Source organism: Struthio camelus, chromosome 6 (assembly GCF_040807025.1).
Source record: "Struthio camelus isolate bStrCam1 chromosome 6, bStrCam1.hap1, whole genome shotgun sequence".
Classification (NCBI taxonomy): domain Eukaryota; kingdom Metazoa; phylum Chordata; class Aves; order Struthioniformes; family Struthionidae; genus Struthio; species Struthio camelus.
The window spans coordinates 10,523,562-10,547,518 of record NC_090947.1 but is presented as its reverse complement, the minus strand read 5'-3'; the positions used below and the strand labels follow the sequence as shown (position 1 = coordinate 10,547,518).

The following is a 23,957-nucleotide window of genomic DNA, read 5'->3' as shown; positions in this document are numbered from 1 at the left end:
CACATTAAACAATATCACTGTGTACCCAAGTTTTCTTGTGCTATGTGTACTAGCATAAGAAATAATTCTGCAGATACTCAACAGGTATTTGTTTAGATTTTGCTCTGTTACGTAAATGTAAATCTAGACTATTTTCATTTATTTAAAAGGAGAGACACATAAATGTAAATCTAGACTTATTTCATTTATTTTAATGGAGAGACTGCAGACTTAGATTGGTGTGGTGTGGAAGACAGTGTGACCCACACATATCGTCAAATAAATCAATACTATTTAGTCTGAATTTGAAGAGGTGAAACGGGATTATTTTACAAATAAGCTCATAGTGCAAGTAATGAGGAACTTGCTAGGTTATGTTGGTAAAATTGTGCTATTTGTTTCTCTCAATTAAAATGTGAGAGACTACAGCTAATGAGAAAAGCGCAACTGTCAGTATACTTTGTTCTGACTTCTTATTAAGCTCCGCTTCTAACTATTATTTTGCTGGGTGAGGGAGGACTCCCTATTCTGTATGCATGTCTGTGCATGGGGGTCTAAGTGCCAGAAACTGGAGAGGGGACAACGGGTCATCACAGCAGCCTGTGCGTGGGTAGAAGCAGTGACCGGAGCGAGTGAGGGTACACACGTGAGTGTGTGATCACTAGCAAATATCAAGCCAGACTAGACGGCAGGTAGGATAAGCAGCTTAGGAGCCAGGAGTATATGTGTGAGATAACCAGAGGAGTTGGCTACTGGAGGGACCAGGAGGTCCAGGCCAATTGCCGGAGAGACTGTAAGGACTGGGTCAACTGTGAGACCTGTTTGCACATGTGCGTGTCTCTGTGCGGGAGGCAACCGGAGACGAGAGAGTCCAAGGCCCTGGGGTCGGGGCAGACTGAGTGTCTAAGGGTAAGTTGTCGACGGGCAGTTATTGGAGGGATCCACCGCGCATGTGAGTACACGTGTCGGTGGGTGCAAGGAGGTCTGTGTGCCCGCAACTGGAGTGGGGCTGCAGGCCTCAGGGGCTCCTAAGTCCAGATGCCAGCAACTGGGGAGATCGAAGATCCAGGGAGTTAAGTACTGGATAGACTGAGCCTCTAAAGCCAGCTCCTGGAGAGATGCATATTTTGTATACACACGTAAATATTTCCCACTAACAGACCTTCATCCTGACCAGTCAGAGAGGGGAACAGGATGAGGCCACTGGTGCTGTTTGCGTTTGCATGAGTACTGAGTGTTCCTGTCGCTGTTGATCTGTGTAGCCAGCCATGTGTATACGTACATACATGCTGTATACATGTGTTTGTGTGCGTGCCTGTTGGGACCACATGCTTAGCCTCGCTACTGGTTGGAGCTGGGCACGAGGAGCTGCATCAGCCTCACCTCTGTTGGGCTACCGGATTCAGTGACCCCTAATAAATTAGTCTAAAGAAATTGTATTAATTGCAACTGAGGCTCTCCTAAGCATGGAAGAGTCCTCTTGTACAATTGAGATAAATTGTATTATATTTCCAGATGTGAGTACAAGCGCTCTAGCTCAAGAAAAGATGGTGGTTTCATTTCCAAGTTGATGTGTCATACATGGCAAGCATAGGCTTATTTTTTCCTTATTTTTTCCTTATAAAAGGAAAAAACTTTCCTTTTACATATACATGTATCCTGAGTATATTTGTCTTGTAGATTGAACAGATAATATTGATTTTAGTACCTCTCAGTTTTACCCTAGCTTTCTACCTGTAAGGGGGGTGTAAATAAATGAGTGCTGGGTTGGGTGATGGCACAATGTCTGTAGTCCAGGCAAGAACAGACAGTAGACTGTAAGCAGCCTCGGAATATCCTCCTCACTGAAGACATGGCCTGATTTTCTTTAAGATAATCAATTGACTAGAGCAGCAGGATCAAATGCAACTTAACCAAGTTCTGCTTGGATGATGGAATATCACAGATAAAAAGCTGTGATAAAAGCTACTTTTTGCAGGCTTTAAATGTAATCTCTGGTAGCTCTTTAGAGGGATAGACTAGGAATGCTTACTTGCTTTCCAAAACATAGATACACTCAGGGAAAATGTTTTCAAAGGGTCAATCTCTACTTTAAAAAAAAAAAAAAAAAAAAAGGAAAGAAAAAACCTTAACAGAATTGGTGTGTACCCCACATTGTGAGTGGCTAGTGCAGGTCACTTTGGATAGTGTATAAGAGCAGCAAGGACAACTCTTCTCCCTGCTTTTTTCTGAATAATTACAAGTTAGCTGGGAGGTGTGAAGACCTCTTTGCTGGGTCAGACCAGACGAAATAAAAGATTCACAGCCAGGGAAGTGGTTTGTTGGATTTAAAAAAGAAACGGGGCTGGGGACGACCTTAACTAAAGTCAAAGTCACTGTTGTGAAGGTGGCCGTCCCTTCCTGAGGCATAGCGACTTGCTCTGTTTACACGTCAGGTGCTCTGTTTACACACCTGGTGTAACTTTACCCATCGTTTCAAGAGTTTTAGCCAAAGGAGCGTTATACTTTACACCTGGTGGAAGTTTGCCAGCTGTGTAACTTCTAGAGGGATACTTACCATCCATTAGTTTACTGTTCTGCCCTTTGAGGGAGCAAAGACCTAAACTGCAGTTGCATCTCCTGCCCTAAATCAGCACGAACGGTATGTCACGTGTTGCTATATTCAATCTTGTAGACATCTCTAGTTATATATGGCTGTATGGAGATTGCTGCCAGGATTTAGTAGCATATGGCTTTTTAGACTGTACTTAAAGGACCTACAGTAAAGTTCTGATTTTATATGTGCTGTCTTCTAATACACAGACTGATCTACAATCTGAAGATAGGATGAGAGAACTGTTATTATAATAGTGAAATAAGTTGTCTGTTAACGGAAGTAGAGAAGGCCTGCGCTTGTGGAACTGAGGAACGGGGTTCTAACATCAGATGTGAGTAGCTTTTAACTGATAATTTGGTCTGTCGAGACTGGAGTACACAGATTCTATACAATGTGATGCTATCGTGAGGATCTGAGGAAAGAAAACTTTACAAATATAATAGCAAATCTAGGACCTGATAGTGCAGCAGGTACTATATTGATGAAGATGTGAGATGGAAAAACTTATGAAGGCGTTACAGTTTTAAACTGCCCTATATTTAAAGAAAGAGACCTAGTGAACATACAATATCTCTGATAGTTACTGAAAACAAGATTTATTTGGAGGAATGCACAAGTAAAAAGAAAGGTCAAATGTGTTTTTTGGAATAGAGTTTGTTTCTTACTGTATATATGTGTATAGCATCTAAGAGGTTAATCAAGATGCTAATAAAGAACAGACTTTCTAGGTGTAAATTTAATACAACAATAATGTTTCTAATCCCTCTGATACACGCATCAAGTAGATTGTATGAAACAGCTTGTCAGATCTGAAACTGGAGAATCTAACCCGTTTGAAGTCGAGGATGTGCTTTGGGCTAGCAGACTGTCTGCCAGCGTCTCCGTGTTTTCAGGAACAAGAGAAACAGCTTGCCATAAGCTTTGTCTAAGGCTGTTTTACCAGTCTGCTTTTATTTTTTAAGTTAAGACGTCAGTCTCTCCAAAACACACTCAAATTTACCTCGGCAGGAAATTTTACAGCTGTTAGTGAATAATGTATTATTAATAATATAATTATTAATACATGCAAAGCATTATATGCTGACTGATATTTTACTCTTTAAGAGATGTGTTCTGCTGTGCAAGTAATCCTAACAATAGGCATGACATTTTGGAAATACTGCCTTTGATGTTGCCGGGGTTGTCTGAGGTCGTCTTTCTTAACATCTTTGCTACTGTGCCGATGGCCTATCGCTTGTTCTGCTTGCTGCCGTTTGCCTGCTCAAACGCGCTTCCAGTCAATGTGCTGTTGAACATTTAATGGCTGCCTAACAAATTACGAGACTGAAGCAAACTCTGCCATTTTTCTAGCGCTGTGGGAAAGGGGCTGCAGGTTATTTTAGTTAACTTTAACGGCTGTATTTCATAAAGTGCTGGAAAACATCAGCCTTGACACGTCCTGCAGGCACACGGGCAGCGCGCGCTCCGCCTGCAAGGCAGCGCACTGCACTGCGCCCCCGCGCGCCGGGGGGGAGGGGGGGCCACCAGGCAGCCGCTTGCGGGTGACGGTCAATCACGCGGGCGGGCGCGCCCATGCCCAGGGCGGGGGGGAGCAGCCGGGCGCCCTGCCGGGCGGGGAGGGGGCCAGGGCCGCGGGCAGGGGAGCGCTGGGCGCCGCTGGGGTCCGCGGAGCGGGACGGGCCGCCGTGGGGCTGGGGCAGGCGGCTGAGGCAGCGCGGACTCCGCCGCCGGCCGCCTCTGCCGCCTTCCCCTCCCGCGGAGCGGAGCGGAGCGGGGTGGGCCCGCCCGGGCGCGGCGCGGCGCGGCGCGCCCCGCCCTCCCCCTCTTCTCGCGTTGGTTCCGCTCGGAGGGGTTCAGCCGCCGCCGCTCCTCGCCGTTGGTCGCGCCGCTCTCCGCTCCGGGCCGCTCGGGCGTTTTCTCTCCGCCTTAAAGTCGGTGAGGAGACGGGCCCGGGCGGGGGGCCGCGCCGCGCCGCTGGCGGCGGGGGCTGGAGCGCGCCGGCTGCCGCGGGCCGGGCCGGGCCGGGCCGGGCGTCACGGCCGCGGGGGTGGTGAGGGGCTTCGCCGCCGTGCCGGGCAGGGGCTGCCCCCCCGGCGGCGGCGGCGGCGGCCATGCGGCGCGGCGCGGCCTGGCGGGGACTGGCCGCCGGGAAGATGGAGGTCGGGGAGGCGGAGCGGCGCGGGCAGGCCGGGGGCGGGCAGGCCGCCTCCTCGGAGGGCGGCCTGAGCTGTGCTTCTGCTCCCTTGCAGGGTGTCTTTTATGAATAATCAAAAGCAGCAGAAGCCAACGCTATCGGGACAGCGTTTTAAAACTAGAAAAAGAGGTAAGCTAGCTGCGAGGTGCGTGTGGCTGGTACCCCGGGGTACCAGCCTGTGTGTGCGGGAAGCGCCCAGTGAAACGTGGTGCCGTGCCGCGCAAGTGGACGAACAAACTAACGCCTTTATGTTCTTTCTGTGCGTCTCCTAAGCTAGGCTACGCTGAACGCAGCCTTTGCACTAACTTTTGATAGTGCTGAATGTTCTCCCCCCCCCCCCCAAAAAAAAAAAAATTGTAGTAGATAATTTTGGCTTAAGAAACAGCGATTCCACAACTGTACTGAATGTGGTTAGTCCGAAAGCAGGAGTATCTAGTACTGCAGAGTCATGGGGGACTCCCAGCAGGCGTGCTGGAGGGAGTGCACGCATCTAAAGAGCGTCTAACCTAGCAGAGATTTCAGTGTGAACTGCTGAGTAAGAGCTGCATTGTCACTTTAATGCTCTAAGAGTAGCTGTTTGTAGAGGAAAACTACTCGGAGCTCTGGGATTTCCAAGCACGTGCCCTCTCTGTATCTGCAGTTACTGTTATATAAGAAGAATTAACGGCTGAAGAGGTGTGACGAGTAATTTAGTGATTTTTCTTTAAGTTAAAGAGGAAGTGGGGACAGTGCTTAGGATTTCTGTTTAATGCTGCCTTACTAGAACACCAGTAGCGTTCCTACTCAAACGGACAGTGCTAAGGGCGCTGTACATACTGAAGCAGTAATAAATTGGTGCAGAGGTACCAAGTAGAAACTTGGCTTACAGAACCTATTTTGACATCAAGTAAAAATACCTTGAGAAACTATTGAACTGGGAGTTGGATTTAGTCTGTCCTGCAGATGCTAGGTTTTTGGGGTGGTGGTGGGTTGGTTGGGTGTGTGTTTTGGTTTTTGGTGTGTGTTTGTTTGTTTTCTTTTTAAAGTATTGAACCATAGAACAGCTTCCAAGCGCAACTCTGCGGTCACAACCAGCCTCATAGATCTGTCCTGGAAAATAACTGATCCAGTATTTCTAAGCTTCTACATAGCTGTTACATATGTGTTAAAGCTTGTATCGAACATAAGGACAGTAACATGTGTCTTATAAAGAGTTTATACAGGTGTTAACAAAACCGGCTAAGCTGTTAAAGATAGCCCTTTAGGTAAGGTTTGCAGCTGAGTTGTGTTTTCTTTGGAAGTTTCTTCTAAGGCTTTACATAATCCAAGGACAAATTTGGTCAAAGTTGAAGAACCTTTCCTTCTAAGACTTTGTTTTAATTGTTTGTGTGAGTTTGTCACGTTTTAACTATACCCTACATATAGTGAAAACAAGGCCGTAATCAGCATATTTATCTCAAATACAAAAAAGCATATGTTTTGTTTTTAGAAACGTAGGGATGCTGTAAGACCAAAAACTTGGCTCAGATTTCCACATTTACTGCAGGCACTTGAGAAAAGCAGTTATTTCAGACTCTCTTCATCCCAAATAAGAGGAGGGGGGTGGTCTTTGTAGCCAAAGAGCATGTACTGACACTTGGCTCAAGCATGATGACAGTATGCAATGTTTCAGTCAGAATATTTCGTCTAAAACAGTAAGAGGCCTAAATGGCTAAAATGGAGCTTGAGTAACTGGCTCAAATGTGCAAAGTTGCAGGGGCACGCGTTTGGAATTACTGTCCAGCAGGTAGATGAGCATCCATTTTGAAAGTTTGTGGTCCACCGTGGGAGCAGGATGTAAGAATTGAACTTGGAAGTCAGCTGAGCTTTTTGAGGTTTAACTAATGGTCATCGCAGATGACTGCTCTTCTAAGTAAAAGAACTCTTTAAGCGTTCAATTACAGGTAACTAAGAAATGTTTTAGCTTATGATTGTCTCTCTCCCCTTGACTGAGGGGAGAGATAAAAGCAGTAAAACTTCTTACTGATGTGATATAGCAGTGACTTCCTAGCAGGGAGAATGGCTGCAAGGGAAAAATAATTGATTGGAGAAGCGAATTGTCTTGAGCGAAGAAATAACTGTGTCTCATTGATCAAAGAGTTTTGTGTAATGCTGTTGAAATTCATTTTGGGCTACACTGTTATGTTGCTACTTGTACTAGTAATACCAGTTTTTGTGGTAAACCAGAATGATCTCAGTTCTGTTCAGCTTTAGATTTGTCACTGTGTGGATTTTTTTTTTTTTTTAATTAAAGCAACAAACAACTGTATGTGACAACCTCAGTTTAACAAATGCTTTGTTTTTACAGATGAAAAAGAGAGGTTTGACCCTACTCAGTTCCAGGACTGTATTATTCAAGGTTTAAGCGAAACTGGCACTGACTTGGAGGCAGTAGCAAAGTTTCTTGATGCCTCTGGAGCGAAACTTGACTATCGCCGCTATGCAGAAACGCTCTTTGATATTCTGGTGGCCGGCGGAATGCTGGGTAAGTCCCCTTTGCTGGGGCTGCTGTTGACCTTTATTCAGTTGACTTTACTACAAAAGTTCACCGTTTCCTTTGCTGAAAAAACTCCACGAAAGAGCTTGCTGAGTATGTGGAACGGGGTGGAAGTCATCTGTGCCAAACTCTGTCTGTCTTAGTGAATAATAAGCAATCAAATTATGTTACTGTGGAACTAGTCTATATACTATATCACACTTTTGCTTGGGTTGGTCTGCATTCTTCAGAGCTTAGATATTCACTTGTGCTGACTTGACTTAAAGGAGAACATGTTGGAAGCTATTTATTTATTATTTGTCTATTTATTTACCAAGAGTGGAACTTGACTCTGTGTAGTCTGTGTGATCTGTTAATACGAGTGCTGATGAGAAACAAAACGCTTTGTTCAGATGCCTTGTCTGGTCACAAGGTCATCTGAGGTGCCATGAAGGATTCCGACATGATCCCATGCTTTGCACGCCATACCTTCTTAGTTTGGAAAGTACCGTGGCTTTTGGAAGAACTGATGTGCTTAGTCTTGGAAACGCTGTTATGAATTGTTTGTCCTAGCAATAGTGAGGGAACAGGCTCTAGCAGATGTCAGGGGTGAGAAATGAGATGGTGGCCAAGTTGGCAGATAACGTATGGAACAGAGGAAGTGAAACGTGGTGACTAAAAGCCTTGTAAGCTCAAAAGCATGTATATGTAAATATATATGTATATATGTAAAGAGCTGGTCAAGATCAACCAGGTGAGAAGTAGGTAAAACTACATGAGGTTGAAAAGCAGCAAGAAAGCTGTGGTGCTTCTAGATTTAGACTTCACATTTCCTACTTGACTGAGTAGCATCTGGTGAGAAGGGGTTCAAATGGGAGGGACCCTTTTAAAATAAAGGGTGGTCTTCACTGCCTGTATGTTGTCTGCCTTCACCAGAAAAGGCCTGTTTCAGACTTCAGCATTTGTTATGCAGTAGGTGGGGGTGGGGGTAGAATGAAGACTTAAACGAGAAATTTGGCAGCTGCCGAAGGTTGGTTCCCCCCTCCCCCTCCCCCCTTAATGCAGCAGAAATAGAATTCTAAGTGACCTAAATGTTTTGGGGAAGGAGAGGAAGCATCTGATTCTGGGCCACAGCCAGACTGTGGATGACAGTTCTGCAGTGGGTGTGCGTGGTTTAGGAGGAGGTGTCTCTGGCATATTCAGGTGGTCTTCACACCCGTATTGTGGACAACAGGCAACTTGCAGGAACAAATGATGAAGAAAAAGGCATTCACAATGGTTTAATTTCATTAAGTGCACCTGTTCATCTAAAAGCTGTATACTGGAACAGTGTCGTGTAGGCTGAAGTTATTGTCACGTTCCTTTTGGTAAGAGGTGCTTTTGCTGATGTTATGAGAGCTGGCAACGTGAGGAAATATAACGTGCCTGCCCCAGGGAGCATCACAGCTTGAAATTCTTATTGTAAAAATTGTAACAATCTCTTTGGGTTTAAGAGTTTTAACCAGTGCACACAGGTGCCCTCTAGGAACAAAGGTGAGGCAGAAAGGAAAACTGCATTGCTCGTGGGCGCTGCTGATCATCTTAGCCAATTAAAGTCGCCTCTCAGAAACGCAGCAGTGCTTTTGAGAAAGAACTGATGCCAGTATAGAGGTCCTCTACTCAATTCCCTCTTCATAACAAGTAGCCAAGTAGATGAGCTTTGATCTTTGACTGGACGAGGCCAAAATAAAAAATGTCATCCTTTTGCCTTGCCATATCTTCATATTCTTACCGCCAGCATTTATCTCTGTCTTTAAGTTATGTTTCTTACTAACACGTAATAAAAAGATCTCCCTTGTGTGTAGATGGCATAGAAATCAGTAACGAGGTGCCCTGACACACCAGAACTTGTGACCTGAATTCACCCTAGTTAATGAAGTGGCCTTGGTAGTGATCAGATGCCTGCGTTAAAGGGAAGAAGGGTGGTGAATAAGCAATTTCTGCTTCATTGTTAAATAGCTCGAGTGACCTTTCAAGACTGAAGCCTCGAGTTTGTCTCTGGGACACTGAATTTTGAATGTGCGTGTCTACATATTTCATCTCCTGGTTTGACTTTCTCTTGCTTAGGAAAGCAGTGCTATTACAGTAGACACTAAAAAGACCACTGCTAGGATAAAGCAGCTTTAGGGTTTTCCTTTAAGGGAAGAGGGGCTTGTATGCTTATGTTTACTTATGGGGATGTAAACGTGTTGCCAATCCGTTCAGCTATAGGGAGTCAAAACGTTTACGTGTTCATATCTAAGCTACTGATTTAAAATTCAGTGCACCTACGAGAGTGAAGCAGATGGAAAAGCAGATGTCTCTTCAGTGATCTAGGCATTCCTTCCCTTTTTTGTGAAAGGACAACACATCTTGTGTGTTTGGATGTTGGAATTCTTACTGTGGAGACAACTCAGTCTTCTTGTTGGAGACTAATACCACTAATACTGAAACCCTTCTTTAGCCCCAGGTGGTACCCTGGCAGATGACATGATGCGCACAGATGTCTGTGTATTTGCGGCACAGGAAGACCTAGAAACCATGCAAGCATTTGCTCAGGTTAGTTCTGAAACAGGTACAGTTGAACTTCTGTTTAGTGGTCAAGAATGGAATGTTTGTGTAGTTGGATGTTTAGATAAAATACCAATTTATGGCATGGCTTGAAGATGCCTCCTAAAAGATGGCTCTGGGTGTGTGGCATAATGGCATTATGCTAAGCTAGAAGAACTCTAAAAGAGTTCAAACCAACTTTGCTGAACTTGATTTAAGTAATACAGGGGAAAAAATAATACATATGCTCGATCTCTTTCCAGGTTTTTAACAAGCTAATCAGGCGTTACAAGTACCTAGAGAAAGGCTTTGAAGATGAAGTCAAAAAGGTATGAAGTAGGCTTATTTTTCTGCTGAAAGAAACCTTCAAATTCTACCAGTTGATCAGTGTTACAGAAGAAAGATAGGGTGTTCAATAGATTATTCAAATAGGAGAGAAGATCTTTTGGTTTCTTAATAGAAAAACTGTTCTGTATGACTAGTGGAAAAGACTACCGATGCACTAGTGTTGCTGCTGATTGGATTGCTCGATTGAAACAAAAGCAAGTATCTAGCGTGGAGACGGTAGCCAAAGTAGCTGACTTCTGTGAAAGAGGGTTGTTTTATGGCAATTCTTACTTCCTCTTGTAGTTGCTGCTCTTCCTGAAAGGTTTCTCAGAGTCCGAGAGGAACAAACTGGCCATGTTGACGGGTATCCTACTAGCCAATGGGACACTTAACGCATCAGTTCTCAACAGTCTTTACAATGAGAACTTGGTTAAAGAAGGTAACTATAGCCCAACTTCATTTTCAGGCAAAGGATGACGGGGGCAGAGCCTGAAGCTTTACTGTGATATGTTGCTGGAGACGGTAGAGGAAGGTTGTGATGATGCATTCCTGCAGCTCACTAGCTTTATGTGGCGAACTTTGTGTGTCGCTTACTTCAGGATTAGCAAAGATAAACGGGCTGGCTAGCAACCTGGAAGGTCTTGCTAAGACTTTGGGAAAATCGTCTTCTAGGAAGCTTGCATGTAGGACCTCTCTGCATGACAGTTGGGGCTCCAGTCGCCAGTGTTGCAAGGTGAGGCGGTGGTGAGGTGTCAGCGTAGGTGGGACCTTGCAGGGTGGAGAAGGTGGTTCGTGTCACTGGGCTCCTTTGCAAATTGTGGCAAGGAGATATGAGTTTAAGTAGAGGGACGCCTTTGTGGTGCCCCGAGTGGTGAGAAAGGTGTCCTCAGGCAGCAGTACTTCAGAACATGCTATGGACACCTTGGCACAGCTGCTCCTGCTTTGGGAAGGGGGTGACAAACTAGGTGCCCAGTATTCTTAGGCCTTATGATTCTCTTTGTATGGAATTTCAATAACAGTCGTACTATTCTTGTTGCACAGGTGTTTCTGCAGCTTTTGCAGTCAAGCTGTTCAAATCATGGATAAATGAGAAAGATATTAACGCAGTGGCTGTCAGTCTTCGTAAAGTAAACATGGATAACAGGCTGATGGTGAGTAGCATTGAAATTACTAATTTGATTCTTAAGGCAGAGTGGTAAATAGCATTTACCAGCAAGTACTTGGAACGCGTTTCTGTTGTAAAAGAGTTGCTGTAAACTTGGCTTTCAGGAGCTCTTCCCAGCCAACAAACAAAGTGTTGAACACTTCTCCAAGTACTTCACTGAAGCAGGATTAAAAGAACTTTCCGAGTATGTTCGGAACCAACAAAGCATAGGTGCTCGGAAGGAGCTGCAGAAAGAACTTCAGGAGCAGATGTCGCGGGGAGATCCATTTAAGGATGTAAGTGTATTTGTTCATAGGCAAGCCGTACGCACTTCTTTTTTTTAGGAATTTAGCTCAAATTATCTGAAATACAGTAGCATTTAATCTTGCTCTGAAAAGTATTTATGCCTAAATAGATACTGAACTTGGACACCACAGCTCCCCCTAGGAACTAAAAGGACCGATGTGTGTTGCTATTAGCTTCATAAGCTTTCCTTAGTGTCCTGAATCCTACTGCCTGGCCAAGGAGTTTGTTCATGGTTCTGAAGGCTTCTGGGTTGCCTTAAACTTTCAGAAATTGAGTCTTGCATGACTTGAGGAGCATTATTTCTGTGTAGCTTGACTTCTGCCTTTAATGAGTCTTGGAGCAGAAGTTTAATTTAGGTTAGTGTCATATGTGGCCTACATGCTGACTTTTTCCCTGACTGGCAGATAATCTTGTATGTGAAGGAGGAGATGAAGAAAAACAACATCTCGGAACAGACTGTGATAGCCATAATCTGGTCAAGTGTAATGAGCACGGTGGAATGGAACAAAAAAGAGGAGCTGGTAGCAGAGCAAGCCATTAAGCACTTGAAGGTATCGTAACTGAGTATGGGCTCTTGCATCTATTGGGTAGGGCCTGGGCCTTCCCCATGTCTCTCAGCTTCCTTTTTAACGAGCTCAGACACACAAAAACCCTAATGTGGGCACACAGCATAAAGGGATTCTTTGCCTTGCGCAGGCATGCTGTAGTACTCTTCCGTGCTATAGTACTCTAGTCCTCGTTAGTGAGGCAAAAGCAGTATGACTTGTCTGTGGAAACACTCCTGTGGAAAAATTGCTTCCTGGGTATGTGGGTTGTAAACCTCTAAGCAAGTGGCTGGTACAAACTGTATGAAGCCAGTCTAGTCAGGCAGTAAATATTAAGCGGGGGTGCGTGGGGGGTGTGTGTGTGTGTGTGCCAAGTTGCCATTCCTGTTACAGCAATACAGCCCTCTACTTGCTGCCTTTACTACCCAAGGTCAGTCAGAGCTGACTCTTCTACTGAAGGTTCAGGAGTACTGTTATGACAACATCCACTTCATGAAGGCCTTCCAGAAAATAGTGGTGCTCTTCTATAAAGGTAACTCCCTCTGTGTGTGTGTGGGGGGGGGGGGGGGGGTTATTTTGTTGTTTAAATGTGGGTGGCAGAATGCTTTGCTCTTGACAAAGACCTTTAGGGAAGATCATAGTGCTACCATAGTGTACTTCATTAGCTGAAGAATTTTCTACCCTCAGTTTATAGAGGTGGAGCACCCAAACGCTAGGTATATGCAGCTGTCCTTGGAGTGCTGCTTACACCAGGGATGAGGAAGCACTTTTCTCTGGACAAGAATGCTGCCTGTCTACGAAGTTTCAAGAATTGTGGCAGGGCAAAACTAAATTCAATTTAAGATTCTTCAACCCTTTTAAATTAAAAGATGTGTGATGGTATGTTTTTCCTAGTTCCCTGTCTGAACATGGTCTGTCAGCAACCAGAGACCGAGACCACAGTGGTATTTGGGACACTTAAGGCCCTGCATTAAATATCTCTTAAGGTGTTGCTCAGAACGTGCTTGCGCATCTGTAGATACACAAGAACATAAGTAAATGTATTGTTAAATTGGAGATGATATTGTACTTGTGAATTGTAGGAACATTTCTTGCTGTGTACATTGGGCTCTGAAGAATGTATATCTGTGCTTAGTTGACTGAAGACCTCACTGCTGAGTATGTCATCTCAGTTGGCTATGAAATAGTTAGGACTCTGTTATGAGGAGCAAATGCATATCTCCTAGGTGCAGTGCTCAGAAAACCCACAGCAAAGAACCTGAAACACATGAGTCTCAAGATTTAAAAATAGGAGCTATTCCTGGCACAAACGTATAACCAGACTCAAGGCCCAAGTACAAATTGGTAAAAATGCTTGGGGAGGAAGCAAAGGCTGCTGGTTGGGGTGGTTTGAGTAGTTGGTATTCAATTGATTTGCTGAATTAACGTTACTTTTACACATCTCAATCAGCGGAAGTTCTGAGTGAAGAACCTATCCTGAAGTGGTATAAAGATGCGCACCTTGCAAAAGGAAAGAGTGTTTTTCTGGAGCAAATGAAAAAATTTGTTGAATGGCTCAAGAATGCGGAAGAAGGTAAAGGAAGGCTTCCAGGCTGAGGCTTAAACACTAACCTCACCAGGGAGGGGGGTGAGGGGTCCTCCGAGACCAGCAGCACTTGTCTCCGCGCCAGTAACAAGCTGCCAGGAGCTCGTGCTACCTGGAGGAGGCCCTACTAGTGCTGGCTACAGAAGCTCATGAGCAAAATCCGTGTGGTCTAGTAGCCACCGACTGTGCCAGTTCATGCTACTGGTGGGCTGTGCCAGGGGGCAGGCTGGGCCCATCGCTGAGCTCTCTGACCTGTTGATAACGTCTGTCTCTTTCAGAGTCCGAGTCTGATGCTGAAGAAGGTGACTGACCTGCAAAATTCTGTCCTCAGTAAAGCAAACAGGAGCTGTAGATAAGTGTCATGTCTCATGTGTTCTGATTCTTACATCCTACCTCCCTGTATCAAGCATGATATAAGGGCTCTCATGGCGCAAATTTATTTTAACCGTTTTCTATAGTACAGAAATATTGGGTTTAATTTTTAAAACCATGTTTTAAGTAGCTTACACGAGCTATAGATTTGATTCTAACCTACATTAGTCCTTTCAGTTATTCTACCTCCTGTATTTTCTACTGTAATGATGTAATTTAAGGCCTTCCACAATGAAATCCATTTCACCCCTTGGGTTGTCTATCTGCATTTGAGTAGACATGCTTTGGTAAATGAGATTTATGGCAGTTCTGTTTGCAAATTAAACTGAAGTCTCTACAGTGAAGAGGCCATGGCTTGCGTGGTTAGTGTGACACTGTAATCCCATACTGCTTGCTCCAAATAACCCCATTCATAGATGTGGTTGTCCCTCTCCCACAGACTGCATCTATCATCTCTTGACCACACTTCCAGCATAAAGTAATCCTCTATTGTAATGCAGCTGACCCCTCTGGGGAGGCTAGTTCAGCGTCCTACTGGACAGAACCTGTTGGGGTGGTGAATGCCTGTAACCATGGTGGGGGATGAAGCGCAGCATTCTCTGAGCCCACTGGCTGCCAAGCTGGGGGCCTGTGTTCCTGAGGGGCAGCACAGCCTCACCTGGGCTGCGAGGCCTTTGTGCAGCAGGGATGGGTACTGTGGGGGGGGGTCTTGGTTTGTCAGCTGCTCTGCTGCTTGTGCTCTCAGGCAAGTACAAACAGCCACTCCCAGTACAGCTGCCCAGCTGCTTCCTACAGCCCTGGCCTTCACTGCAAGCAGTATGGGGGGGGGGGGTACCTTGGCTGTGCAGCTCTGGGATATTCTGTTCCATGCTCAGGCCCTAATTTCCTTTGGTGTTTTGTTAAGTGCATGGCTGCTGGAAGGTAAGAAAGATGGACAAAAATCCACACCCACAAGAGACTGAGAGATAAGATTAGTTTATGCTGGCAGTTGCTAGGTTATATTATCTACTCAACAAAATTTTGTCAGAATTATTGATGGAAATTCTCAGGACAGCTCCTCATTAAAGAAAGATTGGGTGAAGTGTAGATCAACACTGTTGTGAGCTAACAATGAGCATTAACTGAAACACTCATGACCATTACACTTCTAAAATGGGAAAAATTTGGTGATCACAATTCAATCTATTCAATATGAGTGTGATCTTCCTTCCTTTGTATTTTTTTTAAACAAATAAAGACCATCCTTACACTTAATGTCTAGGGTTGTCTCTCTTCTTCCACTTTCCACTGTCAGTCACTTAAAAGAAATCATCAAACTGCACCTTCAATCCCTAGACTTTACACAACACCAGTGACCTAGCTAAAATAAACCGTGTATAATAATACACTCTCTCTACAAGACCAAACTCCCTCTCAGGGGAAGCGTGCTTCATAGGTTAGAGCTGGCACTTAACCTATGTTGAAGTGTACTGAGCTTTTATTTAAGTAAAAACATCAGGTACAGAAGTATCTTTTTCTTAAATAGAAAGTTTTATTTCAAGCAGCTGGATCAATAAACTTAAGTATCCAAACAGGGTCAAAATACAAAATACGGCATTTATAAAGCTACCTGTACACAATAAATACTTAAAAACTTTATTATGCTTCTGTTGTTGACTGACACAGTCTGTAACAGCTTGCTCAGTTGTAAGATGCAGCTTGCTTTACTTGTTTTCTTGTTTCAATGGGAAAAAGAAAGGATGTTTCAGTGCCTCCTCAAGAGTAATACGTTTGGTTGGGTCATACTCCAACATCTTCTGAATGAGGTCAAAGAGGTTCTCATGATCAGAGTCTTGGCAAGTCATGAATTCCTTTTTAAAGGGAGAAACCCATAGAGCATCACTTTTTAATTTTACAGTTACTGTCACAGCTCGCCTACCCCCAACTGTTGTCCCCTCTCTTACCTTCAGTGGCTTACAGCGCCTTGAGACGTATCTACCAGCCGAACTGTGTTCATCCCAATCGAGATGGTCATGATGGAAGTATTTGCGTTTCCTAAACAGACCACACAGCGTGTTATTTGACGTAGCTGCTTTGCCCCTTCACTAGACGCAAAGCTTGCGTACTCATCAGATTAGCACAATCCTGGGCTAATCAGGGACTACTTCAAAAAAAAAAAAAAAAGACGGCCAATTCAATAAAGCAACGGGATGAATCTGATTTTTGTCATTTTTAATCTGATATTACACCACATCTAAAACTAGTCTAACTTATAAACTAGGCAGTTTAGATGCAGAAAGAAGTGTCAATAAATACCTTGTTTTTTGTATCATGTGATTTGGCAAAGGCCCCAGTATTCGCTCCATCATTGCCAGATGTTCTTTGCTATCATGGGTCTAAGTGGGAAATTAAAATGTATGAACATGTTATTCATCAACCATGCTAACAATACAGTTTTGACCAGTCCTTACAACCAATAATTATTTCACACTGGGGGTGGGGTTGGGGGGGGGGGGGAAGAGGCAGCAGAAAGCTATGGAGTAAGTTACATGGTACCAAGTTTGTCCTTTACCTGGCCTTGCTTTTTGTTAATAAATTCCAACTTCCAGCAATACTGTCAAGATGCCAGTTTTTACGCACCCAAGCATTATCTGATGACAAAGGTGGTGGATGAGACCACATCTGTTACCAGTAGGGCTTGTGACTTCAAAATGTTAACACCACATTGGCCTCTCGCACCAAACTACTGCTACCACAGGACGGAAAGCAACTTGTACATGCCTGTTTTCTGCTCTGTGCCGCGTGGTACTGCAGCAAAATACAAGTTAATCTCTAGCGCTGACCATGTCCCCCTCTCAGTAGCATGTTTTCCCCAAGTTGTGAAGCACTGTGTGCGCTGCATCACCTTTTTGAAGGTAGGTGTTACGTACCGGAAATACTGTGAATCCAAGATAGTATTCTATGAGAATACATCCTATGCTCCAGACATCGCAGGGCTGTGCCCATCCCAGTGCTGCGAAAAATTAAAGAAGGGTCATGTTTATACTGGACTAGGAACAGTTTAACAGCTCAAACAAGATCCACACCACTACACTAGCACAGTTCCTACCGTTGCGACTGAACGACAGCACAGTTCAATACTACATAAAACTATTATGGACAAAAGGAGGTAAGTGTTAAAGTCAGACTGTGCAGACCTCACTTCAGCTGTGACAAGCATGAAGCATTCCAATTACTTAAGCTTACGTAAAGCACATCTCTAACCCACATCTTCTGATCACAGCATTTTTTCCAAATGTCTCCAGTGCTTATTCAAAACTATCAGCGTTGACTTCTAAAGCACAGTAGACAGACTCCTCAAATCACTCCTACTAACCTAGAATAACTTCAGGAGCTCGGTAATGCCTTGTAGACACCAAAGTACTGTGATGTTCATCATCATACGTTGCACTCCCAAAGTCCACGACTTTTATGTCTGGATTTTTTAGTGTGCGTTCATCACGTTTCTGAAGGGAAACACACGACGACAGGCAAATGATGAACTAAACCCAGGAGACGGCTGGGGGGCAGGCAGAGGAGCACCCGAGACTTACCAGTTTGGGGTTATACTCTTCTACATAATCAGATTTCACAAATAAAATATTTTCAGGTTTCAGATCTGTATGTGTCAGCTTGTTCAAGTGCAAAACTGCAAGATAACACATGTAGTTAGCACACAATTCAAAGAAAATGTAACAACTAAAACCATAAGAAATAGACTTACAGTTCACAGATCTGCAAATCTGATATGCCATCTGCCTAATGTGGTCCAGCCGAAATGGCAAAAAACCATTCTCTTTAATAAAGTCATAGGTACTGAGTCCCAATAGCTCAAAGACAATGCAGACATGTCCGTGGTGCTCAAACCATTCTAACATTTGTACACAGCGACTGTAAAAGCAGGAAAATACATCAATTGCCACAGTAAGTTTATGAATGCTGAGATACATGACCGTATGACCTGGTCAGTTACGGGAAGTTAGAGCCTTTTAGAGATGCAAGAGTTTTCTGTGCAAGTACGTTGGCCTAACTTAAAACAGCAGAACTTACAAAGCGCAAACATAAAGAGACTGCGCTGGTTCTAGGTGAGAGGTGAGATGCTCCAGCCAGCACGGAGGTGCCAGGCAGTAACTCTTCCTGACCTCAGAAATTAGGGACAGGAAGAGCACACTGAACCACCACCAGCAGAAAGAGCACACCTACTGGAAGCACTTCAAGAGGCTGGCTGTACATTCAGATAGTGAGACCCTGCAGAAGCCCCTACAGATTATTTGTTTGCCCTGGGTTGTTTTTTTTTTTTTGTTGGGGGGGGGAAGGGTAATTTTTTAAAATTACTTTACAACAAGAACATTATAGGGAAGGCAGTATTTCTACTTTGAGTATCTGGTCACTAATCAATACTATGATTGCACCTATTGCAGCAGACTCCTAGCTCGTCTTCACAGGTCTGAACAGGACAGGTCCGACCAGGAAAATACTCAATCCCGTCAAAAGCAAGCAGGGCTAGAGGCCTGGCCAGCAGGGGTGAAAGCTTACACAGCTAGAGAGGGACTTGTGCACAGCTGCACACACACGTGTAAGAATGAGCCCTGCCTTTAGAAGTGAACGGCACAGGGCATGCTGGAACCAAAAGGAAGTAACCTGAGCTGATTTAGAAGGCCAAGTACTCCAAAGATACTAGCTAATAGTGAGTTTGTAGAATTACTGTTTTGTTTTATAGAAATGCAGCCGTTAGAAAGCCAAGGTACAATCTTCTTTGTATACTTACTATGTACTGCTGGGATCTGACGCATTTAAATGTTCCAGTACTTGTATTTCTGAACGAGCCGCTTCAGAATACCTATCAACATTTTTTACTATTTTCACAGCTACATGTCTACCTCCCCTGAAAAAATAGTTTTTTATGGTGATTAGAACAATGCATAGTTATAACTAAGATCATTCTGTAATTATCCCCATAAACGTTCTTTATAACAAAATTCAACTGTGAACCTTATCAGAAAAAAATATTTTTAAGAGTATGCACTGACTTGGATATATCCAAATTTCACATGTTCACATACACAACTAAAATTTAATCTCCTATGAAGTATTTATTTGGAAAATATACTCGATACCTTCTATCTACTAGTATTACTCTTAAAGGTTGAAAAAATTATTCACCTCTCACTGTATGCTTATGTATATTGAGCTAATACTAGAGGGAAGTTGACACCACGCAGCCTAACACAACTATCAGTCAGAAATGACGAGTCTTCTTCAGTGATGTAAGCAGTTAAATTAACTGAGGTGTCAAATATATTCAACAGCGACTACGAAGACAATTTAATTCTAAGCGCACACAAAAACCCTGCCACTGAACAAAAACATGTTCCTGACTTATAATATACTAACTGCTAGAACCCAAATAGCACAGCATCGCCGCAGATTATACTCTGAAGTACGCTGTAAGGTAACTGCAGACCTGGCTCACTCCATGGAGCAGGCGAGGCACAGGCCCCAGCCGGCGCAGGGGCAGCATCTTCACTCAGCAATTCCAGCGTGATCCCCCCCACTTCCCCCCCCCCAGCACTTCCCACGATCAGCCCTGGCCCTCTGGCAGGAACGGCAGCACTTGTGGAGGACGCCCACCCCTCCCCCCCTTTCTTGTCCACCAGGCCCCTAAACTGTGATTTCAAGGTGCTGTTTTTGCACGATGTACTAACATAAATTTACATTTAAGAATGGCAGCAGCCTCATCTATCCTAGCTCTAACCGGCCACCCAAATACTCCCTAAGGTGCATGTAAGAAACTGTATCCGAAAAGAAAATGGAAGTTCTGGAGCAATCTGATACTTCAATTCCAACCACAAAGCATTCACTATTCTCATACTAAAGCCATTTACGAATAACCACCACCAACCCCGTTTCATTATTTTATGTCTAAACTTAAACACACAGATCAGCATATCAAGAAGTAAAAATAAACTCAGTGCAATCAATCTGAAACCACTTCATGAACTACCTACACCAGAACAGTATCAGTAAGAAAAACTACAGCTATCAACTGAAGACGACTTACGCCTTGTGATCGATGCATTCCACCACTTTTCCAAAAGCACCTTCACCCAAAGTAGCAACAATCTCATCTAAAAAGAAAACAACTCTCAGTCACGGAAGTTGTGAAGTTACTCAACCATTCAAAAAACAAACAAACAAACAAACAAACAAGTACTATCACTGAAGATTATTCTAGACTGTGCTTCTATAAAAACGTACATATCTAGAGTTTGAGAGATGTTATTGGACAACTCTCATCAAGACATTTACAGGTATCTCATTCTAGGTTCATTAACTTCATTTACTGTTTTGGAAAAAAAAAGAAAAAAAAAGAGAAATACATTTAAGTTCTACAGAAAAAGAATAACAATTCCCCCCAAAAACAAAATAAAATCAAGACAGAAAGAAAAGACTTCCAAAGCCCCCTCACATCTTATGCTAAAAGAAATTATTCTATCTGAAAAGTTAATAAGTTTTGAAAAATATTCTATACATCTTGCACTTAGTACGTCTCCACTCTGACAGATCAGGTGACCCTCCTCATCATCCTCTACACTCCTGGATCTTTTCCTTCGATGACTCTTCTGGAACGGCACCAAGATCGTCCAGCCAATCAATTAACCCGAGTGAATTCAGGGTAGAATACGAAATTCATTCAGCAGGGAGATATTCGGGCATTCAGATACACGCCAGGCCACAAACGGCAGGAGCAATTTCAAATTCAGTCCCCAGAAATTCACAGGGCACATAGTTTATGTTACAGGAGAAAAACATGGCAAGGAACAGATTTTCAGATAAGATACTCAAAGTGGCAAGGCAACAAAAAATTACAACACAACTTTTTTCTTTTAAAAGATTGGTTCACTTAATTTTATTTTTAGGATTTCAGTGCCCTTATTTTCAAATCAAAAGGCTTTAATAAATTACCCTCTATATAAAATAGCCTTGTGGCCAAACTAAAATACCCAAGTTAAGCAACTGCTTTTAAATCACTTGTCTGAATACTTAATAATGACAAAAAAAATAATAAAAATAGCATATACATTTACTTTAGGCTGCCTCAGCTGAAGAGCTTCGATTCTAAGTCTTGTCTTCAGCTTTTTCAACAGTTAAATGCATAACAAAGACCAAAACGCATGCCCTGCTAGTGGACAGACATTGTACATATCCGATTCTACAGACTATTTCATCAAAACTTAAAACATTTTACCAAATAAATAAATATTGTAAAATCTGGCAGTATCTCCTTGCTAGTTTAGCGATACTAAATTTAGTAAAAAAAAACAAGTTTAAGAGCTTGTATTTGGATTTTTGGGTATGACTGAAATAAATACTTGTCATAACAAAACAGTTTTGAAGGCATGAAAGCGATGCCTGCATTTCAAGTACTTCCATTGACGGTTACTGTTCATTAAGCAGCTCAAACATATCCAATGAACAAGTAGCAGAACTACGTCCCGTGGTATCACAAGGATACCTATGACTACAAAAATTGTTTTCGGAAAGAAAAAAAAAAAAAAAAAACTCTAGCCAAAAAAACCCAACCTATCAATATTAGCAATTAAGATTTCCCCAAAACCCCAACACTCAAATATTACTGCCCAGATGAGAATTTATCTTCTTAAAATAAAAATTCCTAAGTTAAAAATCGGTCATACCACCTGTGAGTGATGATGGTGAGAGGCACTGTGATGTGTCTTGTATTTCCTTTTGTAACTACTCCTCCCGCTATGGCCTGATGACTTGCTACTATGATTGTGATAACCATTTTCATGGTCTCTGTGATGGTGCCCATTATCATATCCTTGACTGTACTCGTTTCTGTATTCTTCAACATAGCGTCGTTCGTGATGGTCTCTTTCATTTATGGATTTGGTTTCTGAATAGTTACTACAAACAAAGGATTAAGTAAACTTTATTTAAATAATTCCAGCACCCCTGTCAAGGCAGGTTTTTGCTTTAAACTGTAAGACATCCCTCTTGAAATATCTGCAACTCAAAAATTAATACATTAACTGAACCTTATGAGAATTCTTAGCCTTATCAGAACAGTCAAATCTTAAAACAGATGCTTGCTACTGTCAGAAGTCAAAAAGTCATTTACCTATCAGGAAGTTTAGAAAGATCATGTTTGAAGTGCTTGTTATCCCGTGCACTACTGAGCGATCTCCTCTTTCTCTTATGGCCGCTGCTGCACCTTCTGCGATCCCAAGTCTCCTTTTCATCCCAGTCAGGATAATTAGTTCGTCTGGAATGCCGCATCTGTGACAGAAAAGGCATTTCACTCTAAAAATTGCATCCTAGAAACGAGCAAACTAACTTTAGAGCCACTAACACCAAAGTGTCCAGTAGCATAACGAAGACTGCATTTTCTCCTCAATTACCCAGCTGTGATTCCCCCCCACCCTGCTTTCTTCCCTGTTATTTTTACATCCAGGAGTTTTGCCAAAATAGTCATTTTTGATAAGGCAACTTAACGCCAATAACCTACCTCCTACAGATAAAGATTTTAAAAAGAAAGACCAGGGCTCAGACACTGAACGCTGCAAATGTTATTTCTGCAAAGCTGGTCACCGGGGCAAGGTTCCTTTAGACAGACACCTTAATGCACGATAAACTGGGCATATACTACAGAAAAAGGAAGGCTTACACGTACTTTAAAGAGGCATACAGGTATTACCCTATGCGCTTTTTAGGGCTTGAAGGAACTTGTTACTCAACTTTCACTATGCTTCTATAGCCCCCCCTAGAGAATTTCTGAGGCTAACTTTAAAAGCCAATAGGTGAAAATAAAACACATGTACCTCCGAGTTATTAGCGATACTAAATTTAGTAAAAATTACCTCCATGTACCTCCAAAAAGAAAAGATAAAAATAAATCATTACAAATCTCTTTTTATTTCACTTTCCAACGATACACTGATTCTAGCTCACACGACTCGTCTCACGCCGGCAAGGCCGGACTTCGCGGCAACCGCGACGCTACAAAGCGGGACGCGACGCAACGCGGGCTCTGGTCCAGGCAATTTTTCAGGTGAGAGAGAGGAGACGGTCCGCGCCCCACACAGCCGATGGGCACACCGAGCTCACCGGCGCGGAGGCGGCGCGGGGCCTTCCGCCGGGTGCGGGGTCTGCGCCCCGCCCAACTCCCTCCCGCGGGGAGGCCCCGCTCTCGACCTCACGCACGGGAACGGGGACGCGGCCCCCAGCCCCGCCATCGGCCCCGCCGGGCGCCCCGCTCCTGGCGCGAGCGGCCGGAGCCATTTTCTCTCCGCACCGCAGGAGGCGCGGGCACAGAACATGGCGGCCGCACGGAGAGGCGGGCGGCGGCTTAGGGGCGCGCTGGCCTCCCGATGCGCTCGCAGGGCGGGGGCGGCCCGAGCGGCCCCGCAGGCCGCGCTCCCCCCAAGGCAGGGGCACCGCTCCTGCCTCCCCGCCTTCCCCTCGGCAGCGGCTATACCCTTGCCGCTGCCCGTCCCGTCTCCTAACGACGTCCTTCAGCTCTCCCCCGCGGCCGCGGCAGTTCGGGGCGCGGAGCCGGGAGCGAGCACCGGGGGCCCCTCCACCCGCTCCCCGCCATCGCCTCACCTCAGCGTTTGGGGGTGCCGCCGCCCTCTCCGGGAGCCGCAGCTGCTGGGCCCGCGACCGCCGCCGCCCCTTAGCTCACAGCCCGCGACAAAATGGCGCCGCCAGGAACCTTCTGGAGTGCGGCGGCGCGTCACAGCGGCGGCGTCACGCGCGGGCGGGGCCGCCCGCCGCAGCGCGCTGCCGCGGCCGTTGCTGCCGCCGG

At 44.3% G+C, this 23,957-nt stretch overlaps 2 protein-coding genes across 5 annotated transcripts; one reads left to right on the top strand and one right to left on the bottom strand.

Moving 5' to 3' along the window:
• Positions 1-4,337: 4,337 nt before the first annotated feature.
• Positions 4,338-15,364, top strand: BZW1 (basic leucine zipper and W2 domains 1). Of its 2 annotated transcripts, none has more exons than XM_068948188.1 (12): positions 4,338-4,510; positions 4,825-4,898; positions 7,096-7,272; positions 9,746-9,840; positions 10,095-10,160; positions 10,462-10,597; positions 11,200-11,309; positions 11,428-11,598; positions 12,013-12,159; positions 12,547-12,685; positions 13,604-13,726; positions 14,017-15,364. In XM_068948188.1, exons 2-12 carry the CDS (start codon positions 4,835-4,837, stop codon positions 14,046-14,048), a joined length of 1,260 nt encoding a protein of 419 aa, XP_068804289.1. In that variant the 5' UTR covers positions 4,338-4,510; positions 4,825-4,834; the 3' UTR covers positions 14,049-15,364. The 2 variants fall into 2 exon arrangements, with proteins under 2 accessions (XP_068804289.1, XP_068804290.1); XM_068948189.1 differs by having other exon boundaries at positions 4,403-4,506.
• Positions 15,365-15,619: 255 nt separating this feature from the next.
• CLK1 (CDC like kinase 1) lies at positions 15,620-23,957 on the bottom strand. Of its 3 annotated transcripts, none has more exons than XM_068948186.1 (13): positions 23,756-23,957; positions 22,272-22,429; positions 21,829-22,057; positions 20,661-20,751; positions 20,190-20,256; positions 18,897-19,013; positions 17,853-18,019; positions 17,683-17,777; positions 17,466-17,595; positions 17,020-17,102; positions 16,406-16,485; positions 16,054-16,144; positions 15,620-15,960 (listed from the first exon to the last, which is right to left on the bottom strand). In XM_068948186.1, exons 2-13 carry the CDS (start codon positions 22,427-22,429, stop codon positions 15,814-15,816), a joined length of 1,455 nt encoding a protein of 484 aa, XP_068804287.1. In that variant the 5' UTR covers positions 23,756-23,957; the 3' UTR covers positions 15,620-15,813. The 3 variants fall into 3 exon arrangements, with proteins under 3 accessions (XP_068804287.1, XP_068804286.1, XP_068804288.1); XM_068948185.1 differs by having other exon boundaries at positions 21,826-22,057; positions 23,756-23,934; XM_068948187.1 differs by lacking the exons at positions 20,661-20,751; positions 21,829-22,057.

Bases quoted from the DNA above. Each gene is read 5' to 3' on its own strand.
- BZW1 (XM_068948188.1), top strand. From the start codon at position 4,835: ATGAATAATCAAAAGCAGCAGAAGCCAACGCTATCGGGACAGCGTTTT. The intron at 7,273-9,745 runs GTAAGTCCCCTT...ACCCTTCTTTAG, and splicing joins GGTGGCCGGCGGAATGCTGG to CCCCAGGTGGTACCCTGGCA. The intron at 13,727-14,016 runs GTAAAGGAAGGC...TGTCTCTTTCAG, and splicing joins GCTCAAGAATGCGGAAGAAG to AGTCCGAGTCTGATGCTGAA.
- CLK1 (XM_068948185.1), bottom strand. From the start codon at position 22,429: ATGCGGCATTCCAGACGAACTAATTATCCTGACTGGGATGAAAAGGAG. The intron at 16,145-16,405 runs GTATTTATTGAC...TGGTCTGTTTAG, and splicing joins CACATGATACAAAAAACAAG to GAAACGCAAATACTTCCATC. The intron at 15,961-16,053 runs GTAAGAGAGGGG...CCCTTTAAAAAG, and splicing joins GGCGCTGTAAGCCACTGAAG to GAATTCATGACTTGCCAAGA.